Source organism: Buteo buteo, chromosome 20 (assembly GCF_964188355.1).
Source record: "Buteo buteo chromosome 20, bButBut1.hap1.1, whole genome shotgun sequence".
Taxonomy (NCBI): domain Eukaryota; kingdom Metazoa; phylum Chordata; class Aves; order Accipitriformes; family Accipitridae; genus Buteo; species Buteo buteo.
In genome coordinates, this window is record NC_134190.1 from 20,491,854 (window position 1) to 20,511,229 (window position 19,376).

A 19,376-nucleotide genomic window follows, 5' to 3' on the forward strand; every position below is an offset into this window, starting at 1 on the left:
TAGGGTGGGCTTTAGCCATCTTGATTCCTCTAATAACATCTGGATTGAATTAAGAGCTAAGCAAATGAAATGAGAGGTATTATCTTTCCTTGCTTGTATATAACACACATTTTCACTCCTTGAATTATGTCTGGAAGCCCTGTTCATTTTATCTATAGCTTTGTGTTTCCTGATCACCCAAGAACACCTTCTGAAATGTCATTCTGAATTTGAAGTTTTTCTACTATAACTGTGGACTGTTATGTGTATACATAAAATTTAAATTGGATTACCAATCCAAAGTTACATTATTAATATTTTTCAGAAAGTGCAAAGTGTTATAGTTTAAAGTGTTCTTCTAAACTATGCAGGTTAGTTATCCTTATAAATATGTTACTCTAAAGTGCAACTATCAACTCCTTAAAAGCCTTTATGTGGATGTCTCAAAATCTTATATTCAGTCCCCTTTCTGGTCTTTTGGCTCATATAGGTGGGAAGAAAACTATAGTTTGAATTTGGTGGAGTGTCGTGGTTTGGCTGAAACCAGGACATGGAGGTAAAAGGTTAATGATTTTGTGAGTGTTGTGAAAAGAATATTTTTCACTTCCAAACAAGTTTAGTATGAATTTTTGACACACACATAGCTACAGGAGAAGCAATGGAAAACCATCAACATTGATAGTACCTTATATATTAGGCAAATAAGTATATTAGAAGATCTTTACATACTGAATTGAATCTAAATATAGTTGTTCAAAAGCTTCATATTTTGTAGTGTAGGGGTTTTCTTCATGTTCTGATTTAGTTCTGTTCACTACACTGTGTTTGTGCTTCTAGTGCAGGCAACATTCTCGCCAAAACAATTTCTATGCATGATTTGTGAGTTAAATTTGGCAAGATAGTATTCCTGGGAACTGTTTTCATGGGGTTATGCTATTCTGGAGATCAAGAATTTATTGGAATAGATTTTGCCAGACTCTAACTGATTTCTGAGTTAAAGGACAGGCACTGGAGCCCTAATGTACTGTCATCAACTTTTGTAAGAATTTTTAATACCAGATCTGACTTTTGAAGGCATATAAGAAAACTGCAATGTGCCCATTTGAAGATTTTATTTTCCGCGCAATCTTTCTTGTTTAAACGGGCCTTTATTTTGTATTTCTGGTGCACATGTCTAAGGAAGAGCAGCCTCCTATAACTGCTCTTCATCACTCTGCTATGAGAATACTGTATTTAGTGGTCATGGACCACCAGTGAGCGCTTAGGACCAAAACCTTTTTGAAGATAAGGTGGTATCCTAGGAAAACCTGGAGAAGAAAACACTTAAAAGGCTTTTGAGGACTAGTTACACTAAATGACATTATAAAATAGGCCACAGCCTGCAAGACACTGTCCAGTCCCCTAAAAACCATGTTACTCAGAAGGGTAAAAGGTCCATCAAGAGAGGAGCACAAGGGATTAAAGTTCAGAGTAAAAATTCATTCCACAAAAAGGGAGTGAGTATGTCTTGAAACCTTCAGTTTGAAGTCAGCAAGAGAAATGGAAGGAAAAGAAAGAATAGGATTTATTTCAAAAGATTTCTCTTAACATTTACTTTCCTACTCTTGTTTGGTGGAGCTTCCTATTTATTTATTATAGAATGAAAAAAAGAAAGTAGTAAGAAAATATGTATTTTGTAAAGTAAACATACATGTATGTAATGTAAACAAAGTTTAAATTGTCATTCTTTGATAAATATTTACAGTGTTTCTCAAGGTTTATTTCTGAACTAAAAGAAAATAGGAAAACCTTTATATAGAAAATCAAAGTTCAGAACAATGATAGTTTTCTAAATTTCTACCATAAAGGCTTTGATCCAAGATTCCACATGAGCCTCTTCTGTTCTATATATTGCAAGTGTGTGGAAAACATTCAGTGTTTGAAAAATGTTTCATGGAAGAGAAGTTTACTGTTTGACTTCAGCTTATCCCACCAGTCCACTGTGTATGTTTGGTTTCAGCACAAAAGCCAAGGAAAGCCACATTCAAAACCCTAATAGTTGAATATTCTACCTCTGATACTGACTTAAAATAGATGCTATGGAAGGCAATACAAGGGCATCATAGACAAAAAAGAGAAATATTTCCGTGACTGCATGCCAAGGGTGATATTTGTACTAAGCTACATGTATAACATTTTTCATGATCTGAAATGTGAGCTTAAATTAACTAAAACAATCAAATGACTAAATATGATCTTACTGCAGTTCTAATTGATGTTGTTAATGTGTGTTCAGATAACTATTTTTAGAAAGGAAAAAAAGCGCTAGTTCTGGCTTAAACTTTTTGGAACATTCTGATATTTTTTGAGTGTGATTTTTTAAAAGTCTTTATATTTGCATTTCATTATTGTAATCAGAGCTTCTACTTAATTTGATCCTTCTGCTGAACCCCAAAATTAAAAATGTGTATATTTAATGGTGAATATAAATCTGAATGCCAGATTCTTTCAGTTAATTATGAAATCAATGAGATTGGAAGGAACTTTCCAACAAGGTGATGAGAGAAATTATGGTAAGTGTATCCAAAAGATCACATAAGCCAACCATATCACTGTACCGAACGAAGTAACATAATTGAATAATTTTTTTTGTTATGGATGTACTAAAGTCAGTCAGTACTACAGGTCATTAATAGATGAAGTTCAGCTTTGTATTACTTACATGATGGGTATAAAATCAATACTGAATGCTTAATAAATTTGTTTCTTTCCTTTACGCTATTTACATTAGTTGATGGAGTGAAAATGATAATGACTTAAAATGAAATGTTCTCCAATTTAGGAGAAATATAAACAATATAAAAAAAAATTAGTATGACGTGGAACCAGTTGTTCTATTTTCCTTAATTGTCATGTATTCTGCCATGTTCTTTATCTGCTTACTGAATTTACAACTAGCACAGCAGGTTGTGAATTTTTAATAGGATCTCTTCAAGGAAGGAAAAGGTCAGTATTAACATAAAAATCTTCTTTAAGAATTGTGGTGCAAATGTTTCTTAACAGAGAGCAGGTGTTGCTGCAAAACTAAAATCTGCCATGACAGCCAAGTTAAAAGATTCCTGGAGCTAAGTTAGGAAGAAAATGCCTCAGTATGACACCATGACTGCCAGTCAATGGTGACTGAAAATAACTTTTTCTTGTTGGTATTAAACATGTCTGTTGCATGCAGAATGATTTAATACATAATTATTATTTAAAAACAACAACAACAACACCCCTTTTCATTACTTCTAAATAAAACATTCTTATATTTCTTCCTTTTCAGCTTCATTCTGACCAGGACAAGGGAGATGGATCCCTCAAATACATTTTGTCGGGAGATGGGGCTGGTACTCTTTTTATAATTGATGAGAAAACAGGTGACATTCATGCTACTCGGAGAATTGACAGGGAAGAGAAAGCATTTTATACCCTGCGTGCCCAAGCTATTAATAGAAGAACTCTGAGACCAGTGGAACCTGAATCTGAGTTTGTCATCAAAATCCATGACATCAATGACAATGAACCAACATTTCCGGAAGAAATTTACACTGCTAGTGTTCCTGAAATGTCAGTAGTGGGTGAGTGCTTTATACTGAAGCACAAATGCCTGTTCTATGTTACTTGATGAATAATTTCCCCATCCTCTGAAAAGCCAGTCATGTTCGAAATTCTACCTGAGAGGTTAAGTATTTTTCATTTTGGTTTGTTTGTTCAAATTTTGGAATTGCATCCAGAAACAGATTTTTGTGATTTGAGATCTATTTACTTAGAATATTCAAATTATTAATTTACAATGATTTGGAATACAAAATAAATAGAAAGTAGTTAATGGTGAATCACCCTCCTCCTTAAGAACTGTTAGAATAAGATCACTAAATTAGCTTCTTAAAAGCTCAATGAATTTTTTCTTTCATTTTCACTGGAGGTCCCCAGTGGTGATAAGCACTGAATGGAGAGCTGTCTCCACTCTCACTCTTTCTGTGGCTGAGGAGAGTTATATGTTTATTCATGCTGTTGATGCACTGCCTGAAGATAGATACCCTCTTTATTCTCTTTGCTGTCAGTTTTTTAGTGTATGGACAAATCATCCTGTGCTTTTGGCTCCTCCCTTAACTCACTCATGAGTGGCAGTTTCAAGAATCTTAAACAGCTGTTTGAGTTAATCTTTCTTCTGTTTGCAATGTATTTTCAGTTCCTATTTTATCTACAAAGTTGTGGCCTGGATCACACCAGCTGGTCAGATTCATAAACAATAGCATTTTAGAATATGAGCTATTATTGATTAGTGCATACAACTCTTTAAGAAGAATTTTGAAAAGCTTAAAAATATATCAAGTCTCTTTTTAAAAATTAATATTCACTTATTCATTGTGTAACTGTAGGTATAATACCAATTTCTAAATATTCAGGAAACACAAAAACTTCAATACACATGTGTGTGGCAGTAGCAAAATGGGGTAAATAGCAAATGAAAAGGCATGTCTTTTTCACTACCAAAGGTGAAAGAGGACCTGCTGTAGATAGATGGTAATATTGATCAGATGTCATGCCTTTTATTGGGGGAAACAACACTGGAGCAATTCTTTTTGTTCATTGTTTCCAATTCTAGTAGATGTTGTCATCATCTTTTACATTCTCCAGTTACCTTCTCTGTATTTTCACCATACAAGTGATGTTTTACACGTTAGATATTTGTTCTTTTTTTGTTATACCTTAAATCCAAGACAGTCTCTAATATGACCTGTAAATTGCAACTTGTATTATTTATGCCTTTGGGGCCTCTGGTATGTTATTCTGGGACTGCATTCTCAAGACCTCTGCTGTCATCTGGAGCCTGCACTCTCAATCCCAGTGCTGAATATCACTGTTTTAAATGGATGGGCTTAATCTCATCTCTATTTTAAGAAGTGTAAAAAAAATAGTCAATGATTCTGCAGTTTTGCAACTGTGTTGTCTATTTATACACATCTGTACCGCAACCATAGTGATAAGATGTTCATATTAACTCAATATGCACTCATTTGAATACCAGAAAGAAGATATGGTAGCGTATCATACTGTGTAAGTTTACTCATATGCCTCATTTCTTTTAGAGCTACACTGTGTAATGTAGATAGCAGCTAGAGTTCAGAGCTATTGGGTTTTCTTCATACATTTTAAGTTTTCAGCAAGACTGCATATATCATTAATTTCATCAGTATACCACCATATCTCTGTTACTTAATAACTAAGTAAGCTGGTAAACATTTAATCACCAGTGTTTCTTTACTAATTCATAAATTAAGGCTGTTATTGCCTAATGTCCTGCTTTCTTCACCAAAAGCATCAAAAGAAGTGCACAAGTAGCAAAAAAGTGCAGGAAGCATTAGCTTGAAATAATGGAAATCTGTGCACCCCTTGGAGTGCAGGGTTTGCTCCATCCTAAAATGCCCTGTACTGTAAGGTACTACAAAGAGGGCCAGGAGGTAAGAAAAAGGCTATTAAGTCTTTATCTACTCCATCTGCCCCCATCCTTAAGATATCAATTCATGATGTAGCCAGCCTCTTTCAAGCCAGAAACAGCAGTTTTGACTTCTTCCTCAGTCTGTGGTATTAGCTAGATGGATACCTGAGAATGTGGCTATTTCTATTATCAAACACAGTGTCTTGACAAAGGCCCATAAATTCTTTATTGTCTTCTTCATCTTTCTTCTGCTGCTTATTAATCATAGTAAAGGCAGAGATAAATGGGCCAACTTCAGGATCTTGCAGTTGGGTCAATATTCTAGAAGAGGTCTTGTTCTCCTGACGTCTTTGTACTGATTACCGGATATTTTCTCTTCTTTCACTTTTTTCCTTTCCTTATTTTCAAAGGTTATGACTCAGAATATTCTTATAGTTTTGACAACAATCTTCTGTTCTGTCCATCATATTCTTCACCTGTCTATCTCTTTCTGCTCATTCAAGGGTTTCTTTTCAGAACTGCAAATGAGTCTGTTTTCCTCTATACAGCTTTTCCTGTGGATTTTGCCTATTGGTATCTTTTAGACAAGCTTTCAGAACTTTCTGTTATTTAGACCTTTTTTTTTTTTAAAAATCATCACATCCTTTCTGCTATTTGTTGATGTTTCTCTATTCATCTGTTGTAACCTGTATATTCTCTAGTCATTCCTTATGCTTATTCCATCCTGTATCTTCAGTGCTGTTTCTACTATCTGTCATGCTGGTCTTTTCTGCTGCTGAATTAGGGATATCAATATATGTTTCATAAGATGTAACCTCCCTCTGGGTTTACACGTGAACTACAGGTTGGGTGTCCCACAGTTAGCCTGTCATCTCTACTTGTGTTTGTCTTTTTGTCTTCCTCTTCAAACAGTATTTAGAGCTACTATTGCTCAGCTTTCTCCCAAGGCTTTTTGTACACTCCCTCATTAGTGCTGTTCCACCAATTCCCAATGCTTAGTCTTCTCTGCCATAGCATTTATCTTATAACACTTCCTTCTTGTTTCCAATTAATAAAGATTTTTTAAATTTTTTTTTATAGTTCTCTCACCAAACCCTTTTGCATCTTCTGACTTATAATTTTATAATATCAATAATGACAGATTTTGAAAACCCAAATTATTATATTATATTTTTCAATTTTTTACAAACTCCAATTTCATAACTCAGTTGGGAGCAAGGAAATGGAAATATAAGTTTCAAATTCAGCTCTACAATGGGTATTCTGTGGGTTCTTTGTCCTAGCTAATTAACTTCAGTGATTCTTATCTAATAGGTCTACCTCATAAATGCATTGTGAGGTCAAAGTCATTAATACTTGTATGGTGTTTGAAGATGCTTGCAAGGAACACATTAAAAACGGCCAAATATATTAATTACTATCATAGTACCAGACCCTAGGGAGATTCAAACATTATAGTTAAAATTATGTTAAAATATGCCTTCTGAGAACTACAATAATCTGACGAATGACTGTTTATTTCTGGGCCTAGCTCACCACTGTAGAATTCTAATTTATCATATAATAAAATTTGCAAGTGTACAAGGAGAAAATAACAGAATTCATATATTGTATTGATAACATAGCTGATGCCATATTCTCCAGTATATTATCACTGTCTCCTTTATGCCGCCCTACAGAGTTCAGATTAGGCTTTAGATCCTGAAGGCCAAAGACTCACCAACTTCATCAGAAGCAATGTGTGCCTCTGTAGAAGACAGAGCAAGGCCCAGACCAAGTAGTGCTGACTAAGTTACACCCACACTGCAGTTTTTAAACTGTGGCACGACTGATCATCTTCAGTGCCTCGGGATTTCGGGTCCAGGCTTCAGACCAGAGCAAGCATTGTATTTGTAGTATGGAGCATCAGTGGTCTTCAGTGACTTCATTGAACTGAAGCAAAGCAAAACAAGCTGATGGTTTGACATCAACATGTGCAAAACATAACTGATATCCTGATATACTCCTCCTGTTCGCTTCTTTGCCTGTTTTCTATCAGGTTTTTCATAGGAATCGCTGATCCCTTGGTGGAAGCCTAGAGAGCATGTCTCTCTTCTTCCTAGGAGCAAGGGCCAAGATCAAAGCGGTGACTTACATCTGCATCTTGAATGGCAGGCAGAAGTGTAGCGGTGCCCTTGCGCTTTTCCCGCCAGGTACCTGACCAGTGGCTGGCCAGCAAAAGCCAAAGACCTGAGCCGAAATTAAAAATTATAGTCTATCCTTACTGCTTCTGGGTAATGGGGTGTACGTTACCCTGAGCACAAGCCACTGAGTAAATCGCACTGTGTGATAGTGATGAAATTAAGGAGCCAAAGTCTCTTCCCACAGACTTTAAAGGGAACAGGATCAAATCTACACTTTTCAGAAGAAGCATCCGATAGATTTTATTGGGTGTATATGCAGCCATGCTCACCGCAGCTAGAGAGAAGAATAGCTGATACGATTTGTTCTGTTTCATGTGTATAAAATAGCATTGATTAATACATCATATGTGCATTATGACCCTCATAATTGAGGCAGCAGTAACTATTAGACATTTATTACATTGCAAATAGAACTTTTTAAAATTTATTTTAAAGCTATTAAACACTTTCTTCAGTTTTCTTCCAAATTATCCTTCAACATCAATTCAGCATGTTGTTTTAAACTAAAATGAAATAAAAATATCATACAATTGACCTATTAATAAATACTGCTAGTTTGAACATATGAAGGAGATGTGAAAATTAGAAATAAATAATTCAGTTGCATGTAATAGATACAAAATATCACCTTTCATGGGTTTGCAATGTAGACTTTTCTGATTAATCCATTGTACTGTTGTGATAGATGCCTTGATGATGACTGTTCTCTTTATGGATATAAAATGGAGGATTTGTAAACTTGACTTGGATAATGCGGTATTGATCAGTGTACTTGCTGGCTTGGTGGTTTATTTTTTTTTCTGTTGCTTTTTTCTTTTTTTACTCGCAGCACTTAAGTTACTGAACATGTTTTGTTCTTATCCTTCTTTCACACAACACCTCTTTGCTATTTCAGAGCAAATATTCTTTAGGAGCAAGTATGCATTCTAGTACTGCAGTTTGCTACATACTAGGATGGTCCAAAAAGTGCATTTCAGAACCAAGGCAATACTCCTCAGAACCTAAATATATTTAACAAGAAGGCCTCTGTATCTTTTAACAGAATATTTATATAGACATATATCTACAAATGGAGTTCACTGTGTCTGGAGATATAAGACATTTGTGAATCAGAAACAGATGAAGTTTTTAGGACAGTTCTACAAGCTTTACATTCTTATATTTTAAAGGTGTTCAGATTTTCAGTTTCAGTCCTAGTCCAGATGGTCACTGAAACAATTATGAGTGGAAAGTGTTCATAATTTTTATCTTATTTTTTCATTATACTTGTGTAGCAATTTTTTATCTTTTTTAAATTTTATTTTGTGTTTGAGGCTTTGTTCTGTTAACTCAGTGATTCATTCCATTTTAATACCAGAAATAATATAACCAGGAATTTGCCTGTTATGCCTTCTTTATGACATGCAAGTAGTTTTAGGGACTCACTGAAACAAGTGTTTCTGTTCTAAAACAGTTGAAAACTAAACGTTTCTGAGAACTCATCTGATTCAACAGTTAGGCACGTGCTCATTCCATCAATATTGGCGCAATTTTTCACATGATTGAACAATTGACTTGTCAAAAGCAGATTTGTCATCATCTTCTGAAATCCCCCCCAAAACTGAGGAAGCTTAGCATTTACTTCTATTTGCCTTTCTATGTACATTAGAATAAACATGTAATGTAGTCAAACTATGAGAGGGAATAAATAGTTGTGCCACGTGTCTTGGATTTACAGGTGCTTTATTTCACAATAATTGGCAGTATTTGTTGGAGGGAAAAAATTGGGATAAAAGGAGAAATAGGTTTGAAAGTCTTCTGATCTTCAGAATAGCCAGTGGCTAACCAGTCACATGCATATGATGATTTATTTTCCTTTCCTTGTTTTTTTTCACTTATTTCCTCTATTCTTAAAATCATATCTGCACTTTATGGAGGTACGATGGGGAAGATACTTGTTGATACTTTATTTTTCTGGTGGAAGAGTTGAACAGGATGTAGAAACTATTTTGATTCAGCAAGAAATGGCAGAGGCAATGGTAAACATTTCATGTTTTGAAGAACAGGTATATTCCACTAAAATTTAGAGGTGGTCTTTAAAATTAGAAAATTTTCTGGAGTCTAAATAACCAGCAGATTTCAAAGTCCATATGGCAGTATTTCTTCTGGTAGTATCTATCTATATTAACACTTAGAAGCTAGGGAGAACAGATGACTAGTTTTTCCCAAGTTCCAATGACCTATTTAATCATCTTTTTCTGTCATGTTCCTGCATATGTAGTTTCATATCATGTTGACATCATTGGACAAAAAAAAAAAAATATTGTTCTAGGTAATGGAAAGCAGATATTTATTGTAATAAAAATAAATAAGTCTTCTGAAAACAGGAAGTGAGTACATAAGTATGAAATTATTGTAGTAGGGGTACAATAGTACTATGAAAGTATTGTAGCTGGGTAAGGATAAGAATTCAGTTTAACTATAGCTATTGTTTACCTTTGCTAATTAGATCTTAATCATGCCTGTGGGATTAGGGAAGTTTAGATTCAATTTCTGTAGAATGACATCCTGAAATAGGGAAGAATGTACCTGAAGTTGACTATAAGATCATAGATATATTTGAAAAGTCTAACTGACATTAGCTGAAATTTTCTTTGGGGTCTGCTCAAATGGAAATTAATGTTCTTGGACCTTCACCTAGTACCATGTGAAGCTAAGCTGACTTTGGATGTTTCAGGTACTTCTGTGGTGCAAGTTACAGCTACTGATGCAGATGATCCTTCATATGGAAACAGTGCCAGAGTAATTTACAGCATACTTCAGGGACAGCCATATTTCTCTGTGGAACCAGAAACAGGTTAGAAAAATTGTCATTTCCACTTACCATAAACTGTATACTTTTTCTTTCATTTTAAAAATCTTAGATCATATAAAAAATTAATTTTAGAAACTAACTGAAGTGAAATAATATTTCTTGCTTTTTTCCTCATAAATCATAATTCTTATAATAAAAATAAAAACTTAGATTTATTACAGCTGACACTATGAAGCACAAGTCGCTTTACAGTTGTACTACTGATAGCTTAAGGATCTAAGTAACTACATTCCTGATAAAGACAAGAATAAAGGTTTGTGTCCTAGGAAATGTTGTTCTTTTTTTTCTTAATTTTTCTACTTGGCCTAATAAAAGGTTTTCTTTCTACTCATAAACCTTGTGCATAAATATCTTGAATCATTTTTAGCATGAAATGCAAATTGGTGTGTTGAGTTTGCGTGGCAAGGTTTTGGTAGTGGGGGCTACAGGGGTGGCTTCTGTGAGAAGCTGCCAGAAGCTTCCCCTAAGTCCGACAGAGCCAATGCCAGCCGGCTCCAGGATGGACCCGCCGCTGGCCAAGGCTGAGCCCATCAATGACAGTGGTAGTGCCTCTGGGAGAACAGATTTAAGAAGGGGAAAAAAGTTGCTGTGCAACAGAAACTGCAGCTGGAGAGAGGAGTGAGAACATGTGAGAGAAACAGCCCTGCAGACCCCCAGGTCAGTGCAGAAGGAGGGGGATGAGGTGCGCCAGGCACCGGAGCAGAGATTCCCCTGCAGCCCGTGGGGAAGACCATGGTGAGGCAGGCTGTCCCCCTGCAGCCCAGGGAGGACCCCACACCAGAGCAGGGGGATGGCCGAAGGGGGCTGTGACCCTGTGGGAAGCCCGCGCTGGAGCAGGCTCCTGGCAGGACCTGTGGCCCCGTGGAGAGAGGAGCTCAGGCTGGAGCAGGTTTTCTGGCAGGACTTGTGACCCCACGGGGGACCCATGCTGGAGTAGTCTGTGCCTGAAGGACTGCAGCCCATGAGAGGGGCCCACACTGGAGCAGTTCATGAAGAACTGCAGACTGTGGAAAGGACCCACGTTGGAGAAAATCATGGAGGACTGTCTCCCGTGGGAGGGACCCCACACTGGAGCAGGGGAAGAGTGAGGAGTCCTGCCCCAGCGGAGGAAGGAGCAGCAGAGACAACGTGTGATGAACTGACTGCAACCCCCATTCCCCGTCCCCCTGTGCCACAGACAGGGAGGAGGTAGAGAAAATTGAGAGTGGAGTTGAGCCCAGGAAGAAGGGAGGGGTGGGGGGAAGGTGTTTTAAGATTTAGTTTTATTTTTCATTACCTTACTCTGATTTTGATTGGTAATAAATTAAATGCATTTTCCCCAAGTTGAGTCTGTTTTGCCCGTGATGGTAATTGGTGAGTCATCTCTCCCTATCCTTATCTGGACCCACAAGCCTTTCATTATATTTTCTCTCCCCTGTCCAGCTAAGGAGTGGAGTAATAGAACAGCTTTGGTGGGCACCTGGCATCCATCCAGGGTCAACCCACCACAACTGGAATGGGAGCTGTGATGTAGAACTAAGGTTTTTTCAAGAAACAGCGTGTACTGAAGACTATTTATAAAGCTTATGAACAGAAATTTGTACTTTAAAACATGAAATTAATATTTTAGAAATATATTTCACAGACTAATACAAAAAAGATGCAGCAGATTGTTGCACATCAAAAATAAAGAGATTATTAACAATTTTTGTTTTTTCTTTATTTATTTAAGGCATCATCAGGACTGCTTTGCCAAACATGAACAGAGAGAACAGGGAGCAGTACCAAGTAGTTATCCAGGCAAAGGACATGGGAGGCCAGATGGGTGGATTATCAGGGACCACCACCGTGAACATCACTTTGACTGATGTCAACGACAATCCACCTCGATTCCCCCAGAGTAAGCTGCATTTAATTGTTGCCTTGCACTGTAAGAGCTTCAAACTAAAGAGTTAAGCAATCACCATCTGGTTTAATTTAGAGTAAATCTAGATTATGGGGCACACATGAACAAAAGGCTTATGTACTGATTTATTCACTGTTATTAAAGCAGTGTATTAAATGTTATAACATTTATTTGTTAGGAAAACAGTTACATGGTCAAATATAACTGCACCAAACCTGGAATACTTTCCAGTACTATGGGAGGGGGTGGTAGGTGGACTCATAAGAGCATTAGAGCAATGTTTTTCTTTTCCCTTACCTATTGCTTAAATCCTACATACTCCCTCACTGTAAAATAAAACATGTAGTAATTCTAGGTATGCAGAAATATTTGAACTATAGTATCTGCTTAAATATTTAATCATGAAGAATGTGGAAAAGAAATTACTTGAAGGGAATCAAGCAGATTTTTACTTTTCTAGTTATAGTGCTACAAAACCTAACAGAAAATTTCCCAAAGTAAATGGCATTTAACTTTTTTTTTTTTTTTTTACAGCTTAAGTTTACCGAAGCTTTTTATAATGCTTTTTAAATTCTGTTAGTACAGCTATCAAGACTTTGTATCCTCAAACTAAAATATAAAAACATTCCTGGTCTCTATGCAATATGGAAATATTAAACTATGTAACATCAAACTTGTTAAAGGTTAAGCATTTTGAATACATTTGAAGCCTTTTGCATATACTGAAGTTGTAATATCCGCAGGATGGTTTGGACATACTTAATAGCTAAAGGATTTAGAGTATCCTCACCACCCATATTTTCTTCTTTCTACTGAATCCAGTAGTTACTGATGATCAGACTTCAGGCTCAAAATAACACAATCAGCTTCAAAGGATTCTGATTTTAACATGCTTTTTATGGCACAAATGGAGTACATAATTTTGTTCAATTTAATATTGTAGTTAATATGTATGTGTTTAGCTAAGATGTTTATCAGCATGTGGTTTCATATACACACTCAAAATAGAAAAAGCTTGAACAATTGAGTACTTACAGTTTGTGCAGTTCCACACAGGCCCTATTCTGGGCAGAATTTATTGTTAATTTGTCATTTTATGTTCTTTTTATTTTCACAACTTTTTGATTTATTATTTTTCTTGTTTCCATTTGTATATAGAGGTTTACAGTAATTCCAGTGCTGTGCAGGTGAGGAATGCCGTATTACTCCTCTCTGGACGTACTGAGGAAGACTATTCAAAGAGGTGTCATGTTCAAAGCTTTACAGGAAAGCTAATTTCAACAGTTAAATTAAGACAGCATATAAGCATCAAACATGCATATTTATGCTCTTCTCTTCCCCCCCCCTTGTTTCTTAAACAGTGTGTTAAATTAATGCTTAGAGCAATGGAATCAACTTTCTAGACCGTTTTTACATGACTTATCTAGCAATACAACATCATATTTGAATCTGATGAGGATTGATGTAGCATCCCAGAAATATCTCTGCATTTTTCTATTAATATCAGTGTAAATCAGGTGTGACCTCTGCTTTAAAGAAACTTTCACTTTTACTCTCATGGGGGGGGGGTGTTGTTGTTTTGGTTTGGTTTTTGCTCTACTTTCTGACAATAGCTTTGCTAGATATAAATCTATGTTTCACTGGAAATGAAGACTAAAACATTCATAAAACACACTCATTTTATGAGATATATGAAAGTAAAAATAGCCCTTGACTTCTTAAAAAATCTTTATATTTAATCTCAAAATGCAAATAAACATTATAACGATTCCTGATTTTAATAGAGTTCAATGAGACCACTCAAATTGATACTGATTAAGTTAAATTATTCTTATTCTGTTCCATTAATAAAAAACAGATGTGTATTAGGTTCATGAGACAATCATGTTCATATCAGATTTATAAGTTACTAGGAAAAATATTAAAGGTCCATTATGTTTTCACAGGACTCAGCATATTACAGCTACATGTTTCAATAAAATGTTTCATAACAGATTAAAATTCTCCCACAAGAAACTCAGAATTGTGGAAAATTCTATGTATTTTATTTTATCATACTTTATTAAAAAAGAAAAGAAAAGAAAAGAAAAAAAAGCAGAGCCATTAATTCCTCTGTTTAGATTACAGAGCAAGGACTCTCCAGAATATTTTTCTCCTTCTGAAGATCTCCTGAAAACCATATAGGTAGTAGTGGCTGCTCTTCTGAGGAAACATGATAAAATTTAAAATGTTATCAAGGTTCTGCACAGAAAGGCTATCAAAGACCTCAGATATTGGATGTCTGTTTCAACTGTAATATTTCCAAGTGTTCTTAGAAGTGAGGAGATGGTGTTGAGCAATGATAAATGTAAAAAGTCGTTTATGGACTTAGAAGCCTGAGTTTAACTGAAACTCAGTACATCTGAGTTACAGCAGCCCATGTCTGCTTTGAGACTATGGCCTGTATTACTCTATAAAAATATTTACCTTTACATTATGTGCCTATTCAAGAGTAAATGGAGAGAAGGGTAAATATGAATAAGATTGCTTTTTCATTCTTTATGACTGACTGAAGTATTTCCAGACACAAGTGTGTAGACTTTAATCTTCCAGCTGATTTCCACTCTCCTTAGTATATGGAAAAGCTTTTCCTCTCCTTGATCCTCCCATTCTTATTCCTGAGAGACAAATGAAAGAATGTCACTCACTGGAGCAAATGCAAACAGAAAATTACCTTCCTTGACGAATAGAGGAAGTGAGAGAAAAAGGATTGAGAGAAAAAGGATTGACAGAAAAGTTTTGCCAGAATAATTCTAGTTTTGTGTAGTTTGTGTTCTGATACAGTGCCTAAAGCTGCACTGTATCCCATACTTAGTCAATGCATTAAATGTCTTCAGTGAAAAAAAATAATAAAATGAAGTGTCGCATACTGTGGTGGAGATTTCTATAAATGGATAGGTTAGACATAAAATTATCCTTCATATTGTAGGTTTCTGGTTATTTCACTCTCTGTTTCCACTACCTTATTAGCAATTCAAGATATGATCTCTTACTACTTTGTAGACTAAATTAATTAGTTGGCTATTGCAGCGGAAGTCAAAGTAGCATCCACAAGGCATAGCTTGGGGATGTAGTTTTAAACATTTGAGAAAAAAATGTGGGGAATAGGTGACACACCATAAAACTAATTATAACATATAAATATTAATTGGGAAAAAAAGCGGTCTTTCACCGTAGTCTCACATAGTACTGAATAAATACTAAATGGGAGCAGAGGCTATTTTTTTCTTCTGTTTTTTTAACCATTAGGTGATTACAGAGAGATTATATGCTAACGTAACAAAGTACACAGATTTAGGTATTAGAGAAAGGTAATGAAAATGTCATAGCAAATGCAAGACAAATCACTTGATTGAAACACCAAAATGTAACTGAGCAAAAATAAATTTATATAAATATTATGTGGAGTGTATATGGCCAGAAAGTATTAATTCTGCTGCTGTATATCAGTTTCATATCAAAAGCTAAGTAAAATTATATGAAGAAATTTAATTTCAATATTTTTCATTCAACATTAAATTACAATCTATATGTGAATGTTTATTTTTTTGAATTTTTGTTGCTCTTCTTTTTTTTTTTTTTTTTTTTAGGTTTGGCATACTATACCATAACGGAACAGAAAAAACTAGTTCTATAGAATGAAAGTCTCAAGCATCCCAATGAATAATAGGGGTTTTTTTCAGTGAGTGTTTCCAAACCCAAAACCAGTTCCTTTGTCACTCTGTAGCTGGCTAGTAATAAACTCTATTAAGAGACACTGATAATCCTCATGTGACTCATCTGTGCTTTCCCAAAGGTATGATAAGATCATGTTGGCAGTGGCCTTCCTGTACTGCCGTGCCACTGCTCTCTCCCCACGATTCTTCCTGATGGCACAAAACTAATAAAACTCTCTTTATGGACTTTTCTGTACTTCCTATTTGTAATGAGGTATATATGTGCTGCCTTTAGGGTAGCCTGTTCAACTTTTTCCTGTTGTGGTTGCTGGCCTTTACCACCTCCACTTTTATATTACTGTTGACTGAACTATTTTTCTAACTCATTTTACTTACCTTAGGAAATCTTTAGGCAAAATGGCAAATCTTGGAACACTTAACTAAGGCCAGAGAAGAAAATGTATTTCAGTAGAGCTTTGATGACTTAACTTTCATCTTTGGAATGACAGCTGTATCTGCGTTCATTTTAAAATCTTTTTCTGAGAATTCTTCATGTGCGTTATGTGTCCCACATGTTTTCCTACTGTATGTTCTGACAGATGGGACCAGAGATCTCAACACTTATTTACAATTTTCACAGTAAGGCTAGGACATAGAATACTAAAATGTATGGTAAGATATTTATTTTGATTTATTGTAGCATGTCTGAATGTTGGCAGCTTTTTTCCTATGTTTTTTTATGAGCTGTATGACACCACAATAAAGGGATACAACTGAGCTAGAGAAAGTAGAGCAAAACCAAAATTGCAATGTTCATAAACCTTATTTAAGTATGAATTAACGGCTTTAACAAGTATAGGTACACCTTCTGCTTGTGGATCTTCAAAAACCTATCCCTGCATTAAGATGTCATTCAATTTATTTAATATTGTGTCTGACTATCTAATTTTGAAAGCTGAAATTGCTTAGAATTGGCCAGCGAAGTCAGGGGGTTCTGTTCTTTGTATTGCTTCCATGTTAAACTAGATGTAAAATGTATCCCAAAAGATTCCCTTAGATATTAAAAGGAAAAAAACAGAGTAAAGCCTGAAAAGAAGGCAGAGCAGTCTTTCCAGATGATGTTTCAGGAATGACATAGACAAAAAAGTACAGACATAGTTGATTCTTCTTTGAGATAGGAGAATAGAGGTCCTTTTCAAACCTATTTTCCTATGATTTTGGTTTTCGATGATTTTGTTTTTCTACAATTTTGTTTTTGATCTTCTACCTAAAGTTTTCACCTGCATAGTTCTCTGTCTCACATTTTGTCCATCCTCCCATTATTAAACGGCAAGTTCTCTAGAATAAAAGATGCACAATAATAGGTAATCAGCTATCATGTGACACAATGTTACTTAATGCATGGGTAATGGTTTATGAGGCTCCTGAGTGGCTCTTTGTCTCTTTGACAGGTACCATCCACCTCCGCATTCCCGAGTCCTCCCCAGTTGGGACAGCTATCGGCAGTGTCAAAGCCACAGATGCAGACACTGGAAAAAATGCAGAAGTAGAGTACAGAATTATAGATGGCGATGGGACAGATATGTTTGATATTGTGACACAGAAGGACACACAGGAAGGCATCATAACTGTGCGAAAGGTGTCTATTAACCACATTCACTAAATGATTTTGGTGTCAATGTTATGCCATAAATGTTCATTGGAAAAAAGTGCTTAGATCATGTGATGACATATTGTAACTGCTTAACACTTGCTAGCATTCCCCATCAGTGACTGAACAGTACTATTTCCTTTTAAGATGAACTGGAAATAACAGGTGGTAACAATATCTGAGATGCAGCACAGGTTTAAAGCACTTTTGTGAGCAAAGTATGTAAAAAATGGACCATCCCCAAAGTGTTAGTACTGTCTCTGTGACTTCAAATACAGACTTCTTTAGTATTCATGGAACATTTTCTTCAGCAAGCAATATACAGTTCACTCGCTACTGAGAGACATAGGTTTTCATTATCTAGGAGACCGTCATCAACTTAGGTGACCACTGTATGCCAGAACACAAACACACTCATGGAAGCAGAGTCACAAGCTATACTGTTTTGTTCCTGTTCCCAACACATCAGCTGGTGAACACATGAGCAGAGAATAATGATGGTGTCCCTGTTTCAGAGCTAGCTTTAGTTCTGCCTTCTGTCTTGCATGTCAGAGCACTTTCAGAAGTGTAAGGTTTCACACTTAGAAATGCCATAGTCCTGCTCCTGAACAATTTCCTTCCAGAAGTCCCTCAGTCCTCTTCTTTGGCATTTTCAGATGAGTTTCTAAAGAGTTCAGGCACCATTTCTAACATAAAGCAGTGTTTATATTAGCTTTTAAAACAAATCTCCTTAAGCATAGAATAACAAATTGAACACTACTCTAAAATATATCTCCACGTCTCTTGACAATGGCAACCAAGGAACAGGTAAGTTCTGCAAAGATCAGAGTGTGTTCCTTTTTAATCTCTATGTTCTATGTTCATAGTCAACATTGTAGTTTAGCTGGGAAGGAATGAAAATACAAAGTTTGGGGCCTGTTATTTATTCTTTTCCTAGAAGTTTGCAACGGCTTCTCGAGATGCTCCTACCTTGCTTGTTTCATGTTTTTCACAGTCTGCTATTATATTAAGTCAATACAGTCTTGAAAAAACAGTCTAATAACTGGATCAAGCATAAAAAATTCATAAGTTACAACACAGCAGCTCCAAAATGTCACCAATAAATGCTAATGAACAAGATCTTCACATTTTGTCATTGTCCTGGTTTCAGCGTGAGTGAGTGGCTGGGTGGTGTTTAGTTGCTGGCTGGGGTTAAACCACGACAGTCATTAGCAGTCTCACACATTTTGCGATTTTCAGGATGCTTTCTCATATTGATAAGTAGCTTATTCAGATAGCACAGACAACAGCATTAACTAGCAAGGAGGAAGATGTGCTCAGTTTGTTCATTTATGAAAATAGTCTTTATTTTTTTATTATTTAGCCATGTTGATTGCCATTTCTGTTTTCAATGGTGAGTAACTACAAATAGCTGGTGTTCCTTTACTGAGCCCTTAAGTTACTAAGTCTGAATTTAATACCTGCTGCAAGAGAACTTAGTCTATACAAGTTTTTTTCTATACAAGTTCTCACAGACAAAATAATTGCTTTGCCACAATTTCATATATTTGGGCGACAGTTTTGTTCATTACTGGTGATATGTTGGAATACCTGTATAATCCACACATTTTATATCCATGTTTTGCAGTATAGCCTGAAGAGATGTTCAAACTAGATGTGAATGTC

The 19,376-nt window shown here is 35.8% G+C and overlaps 1 protein-coding gene across 1 annotated transcript in view; it reads left to right on the top strand.

Moving 5' to 3' along the window:
• Positions 1-19,376, top strand: part of CDH10 (cadherin 10) — a 98,464-nt gene that overhangs the window by 63,180 nt on the left and 15,908 nt on the right. Inside the window, exons 3-6 of the mRNA XM_075052450.1 lie at positions 3,284-3,578; positions 10,343-10,462; positions 12,192-12,359; positions 17,512-17,699. Of these exons, the coding sequence (XP_074908551.1) occupies positions 3,284-3,578; positions 10,343-10,462; positions 12,192-12,359; positions 17,512-17,699 (771 nt within the window). The remainder of the gene's footprint in view (positions 1-3,283; positions 3,579-10,342; positions 10,463-12,191; positions 12,360-17,511; positions 17,700-19,376) is intronic.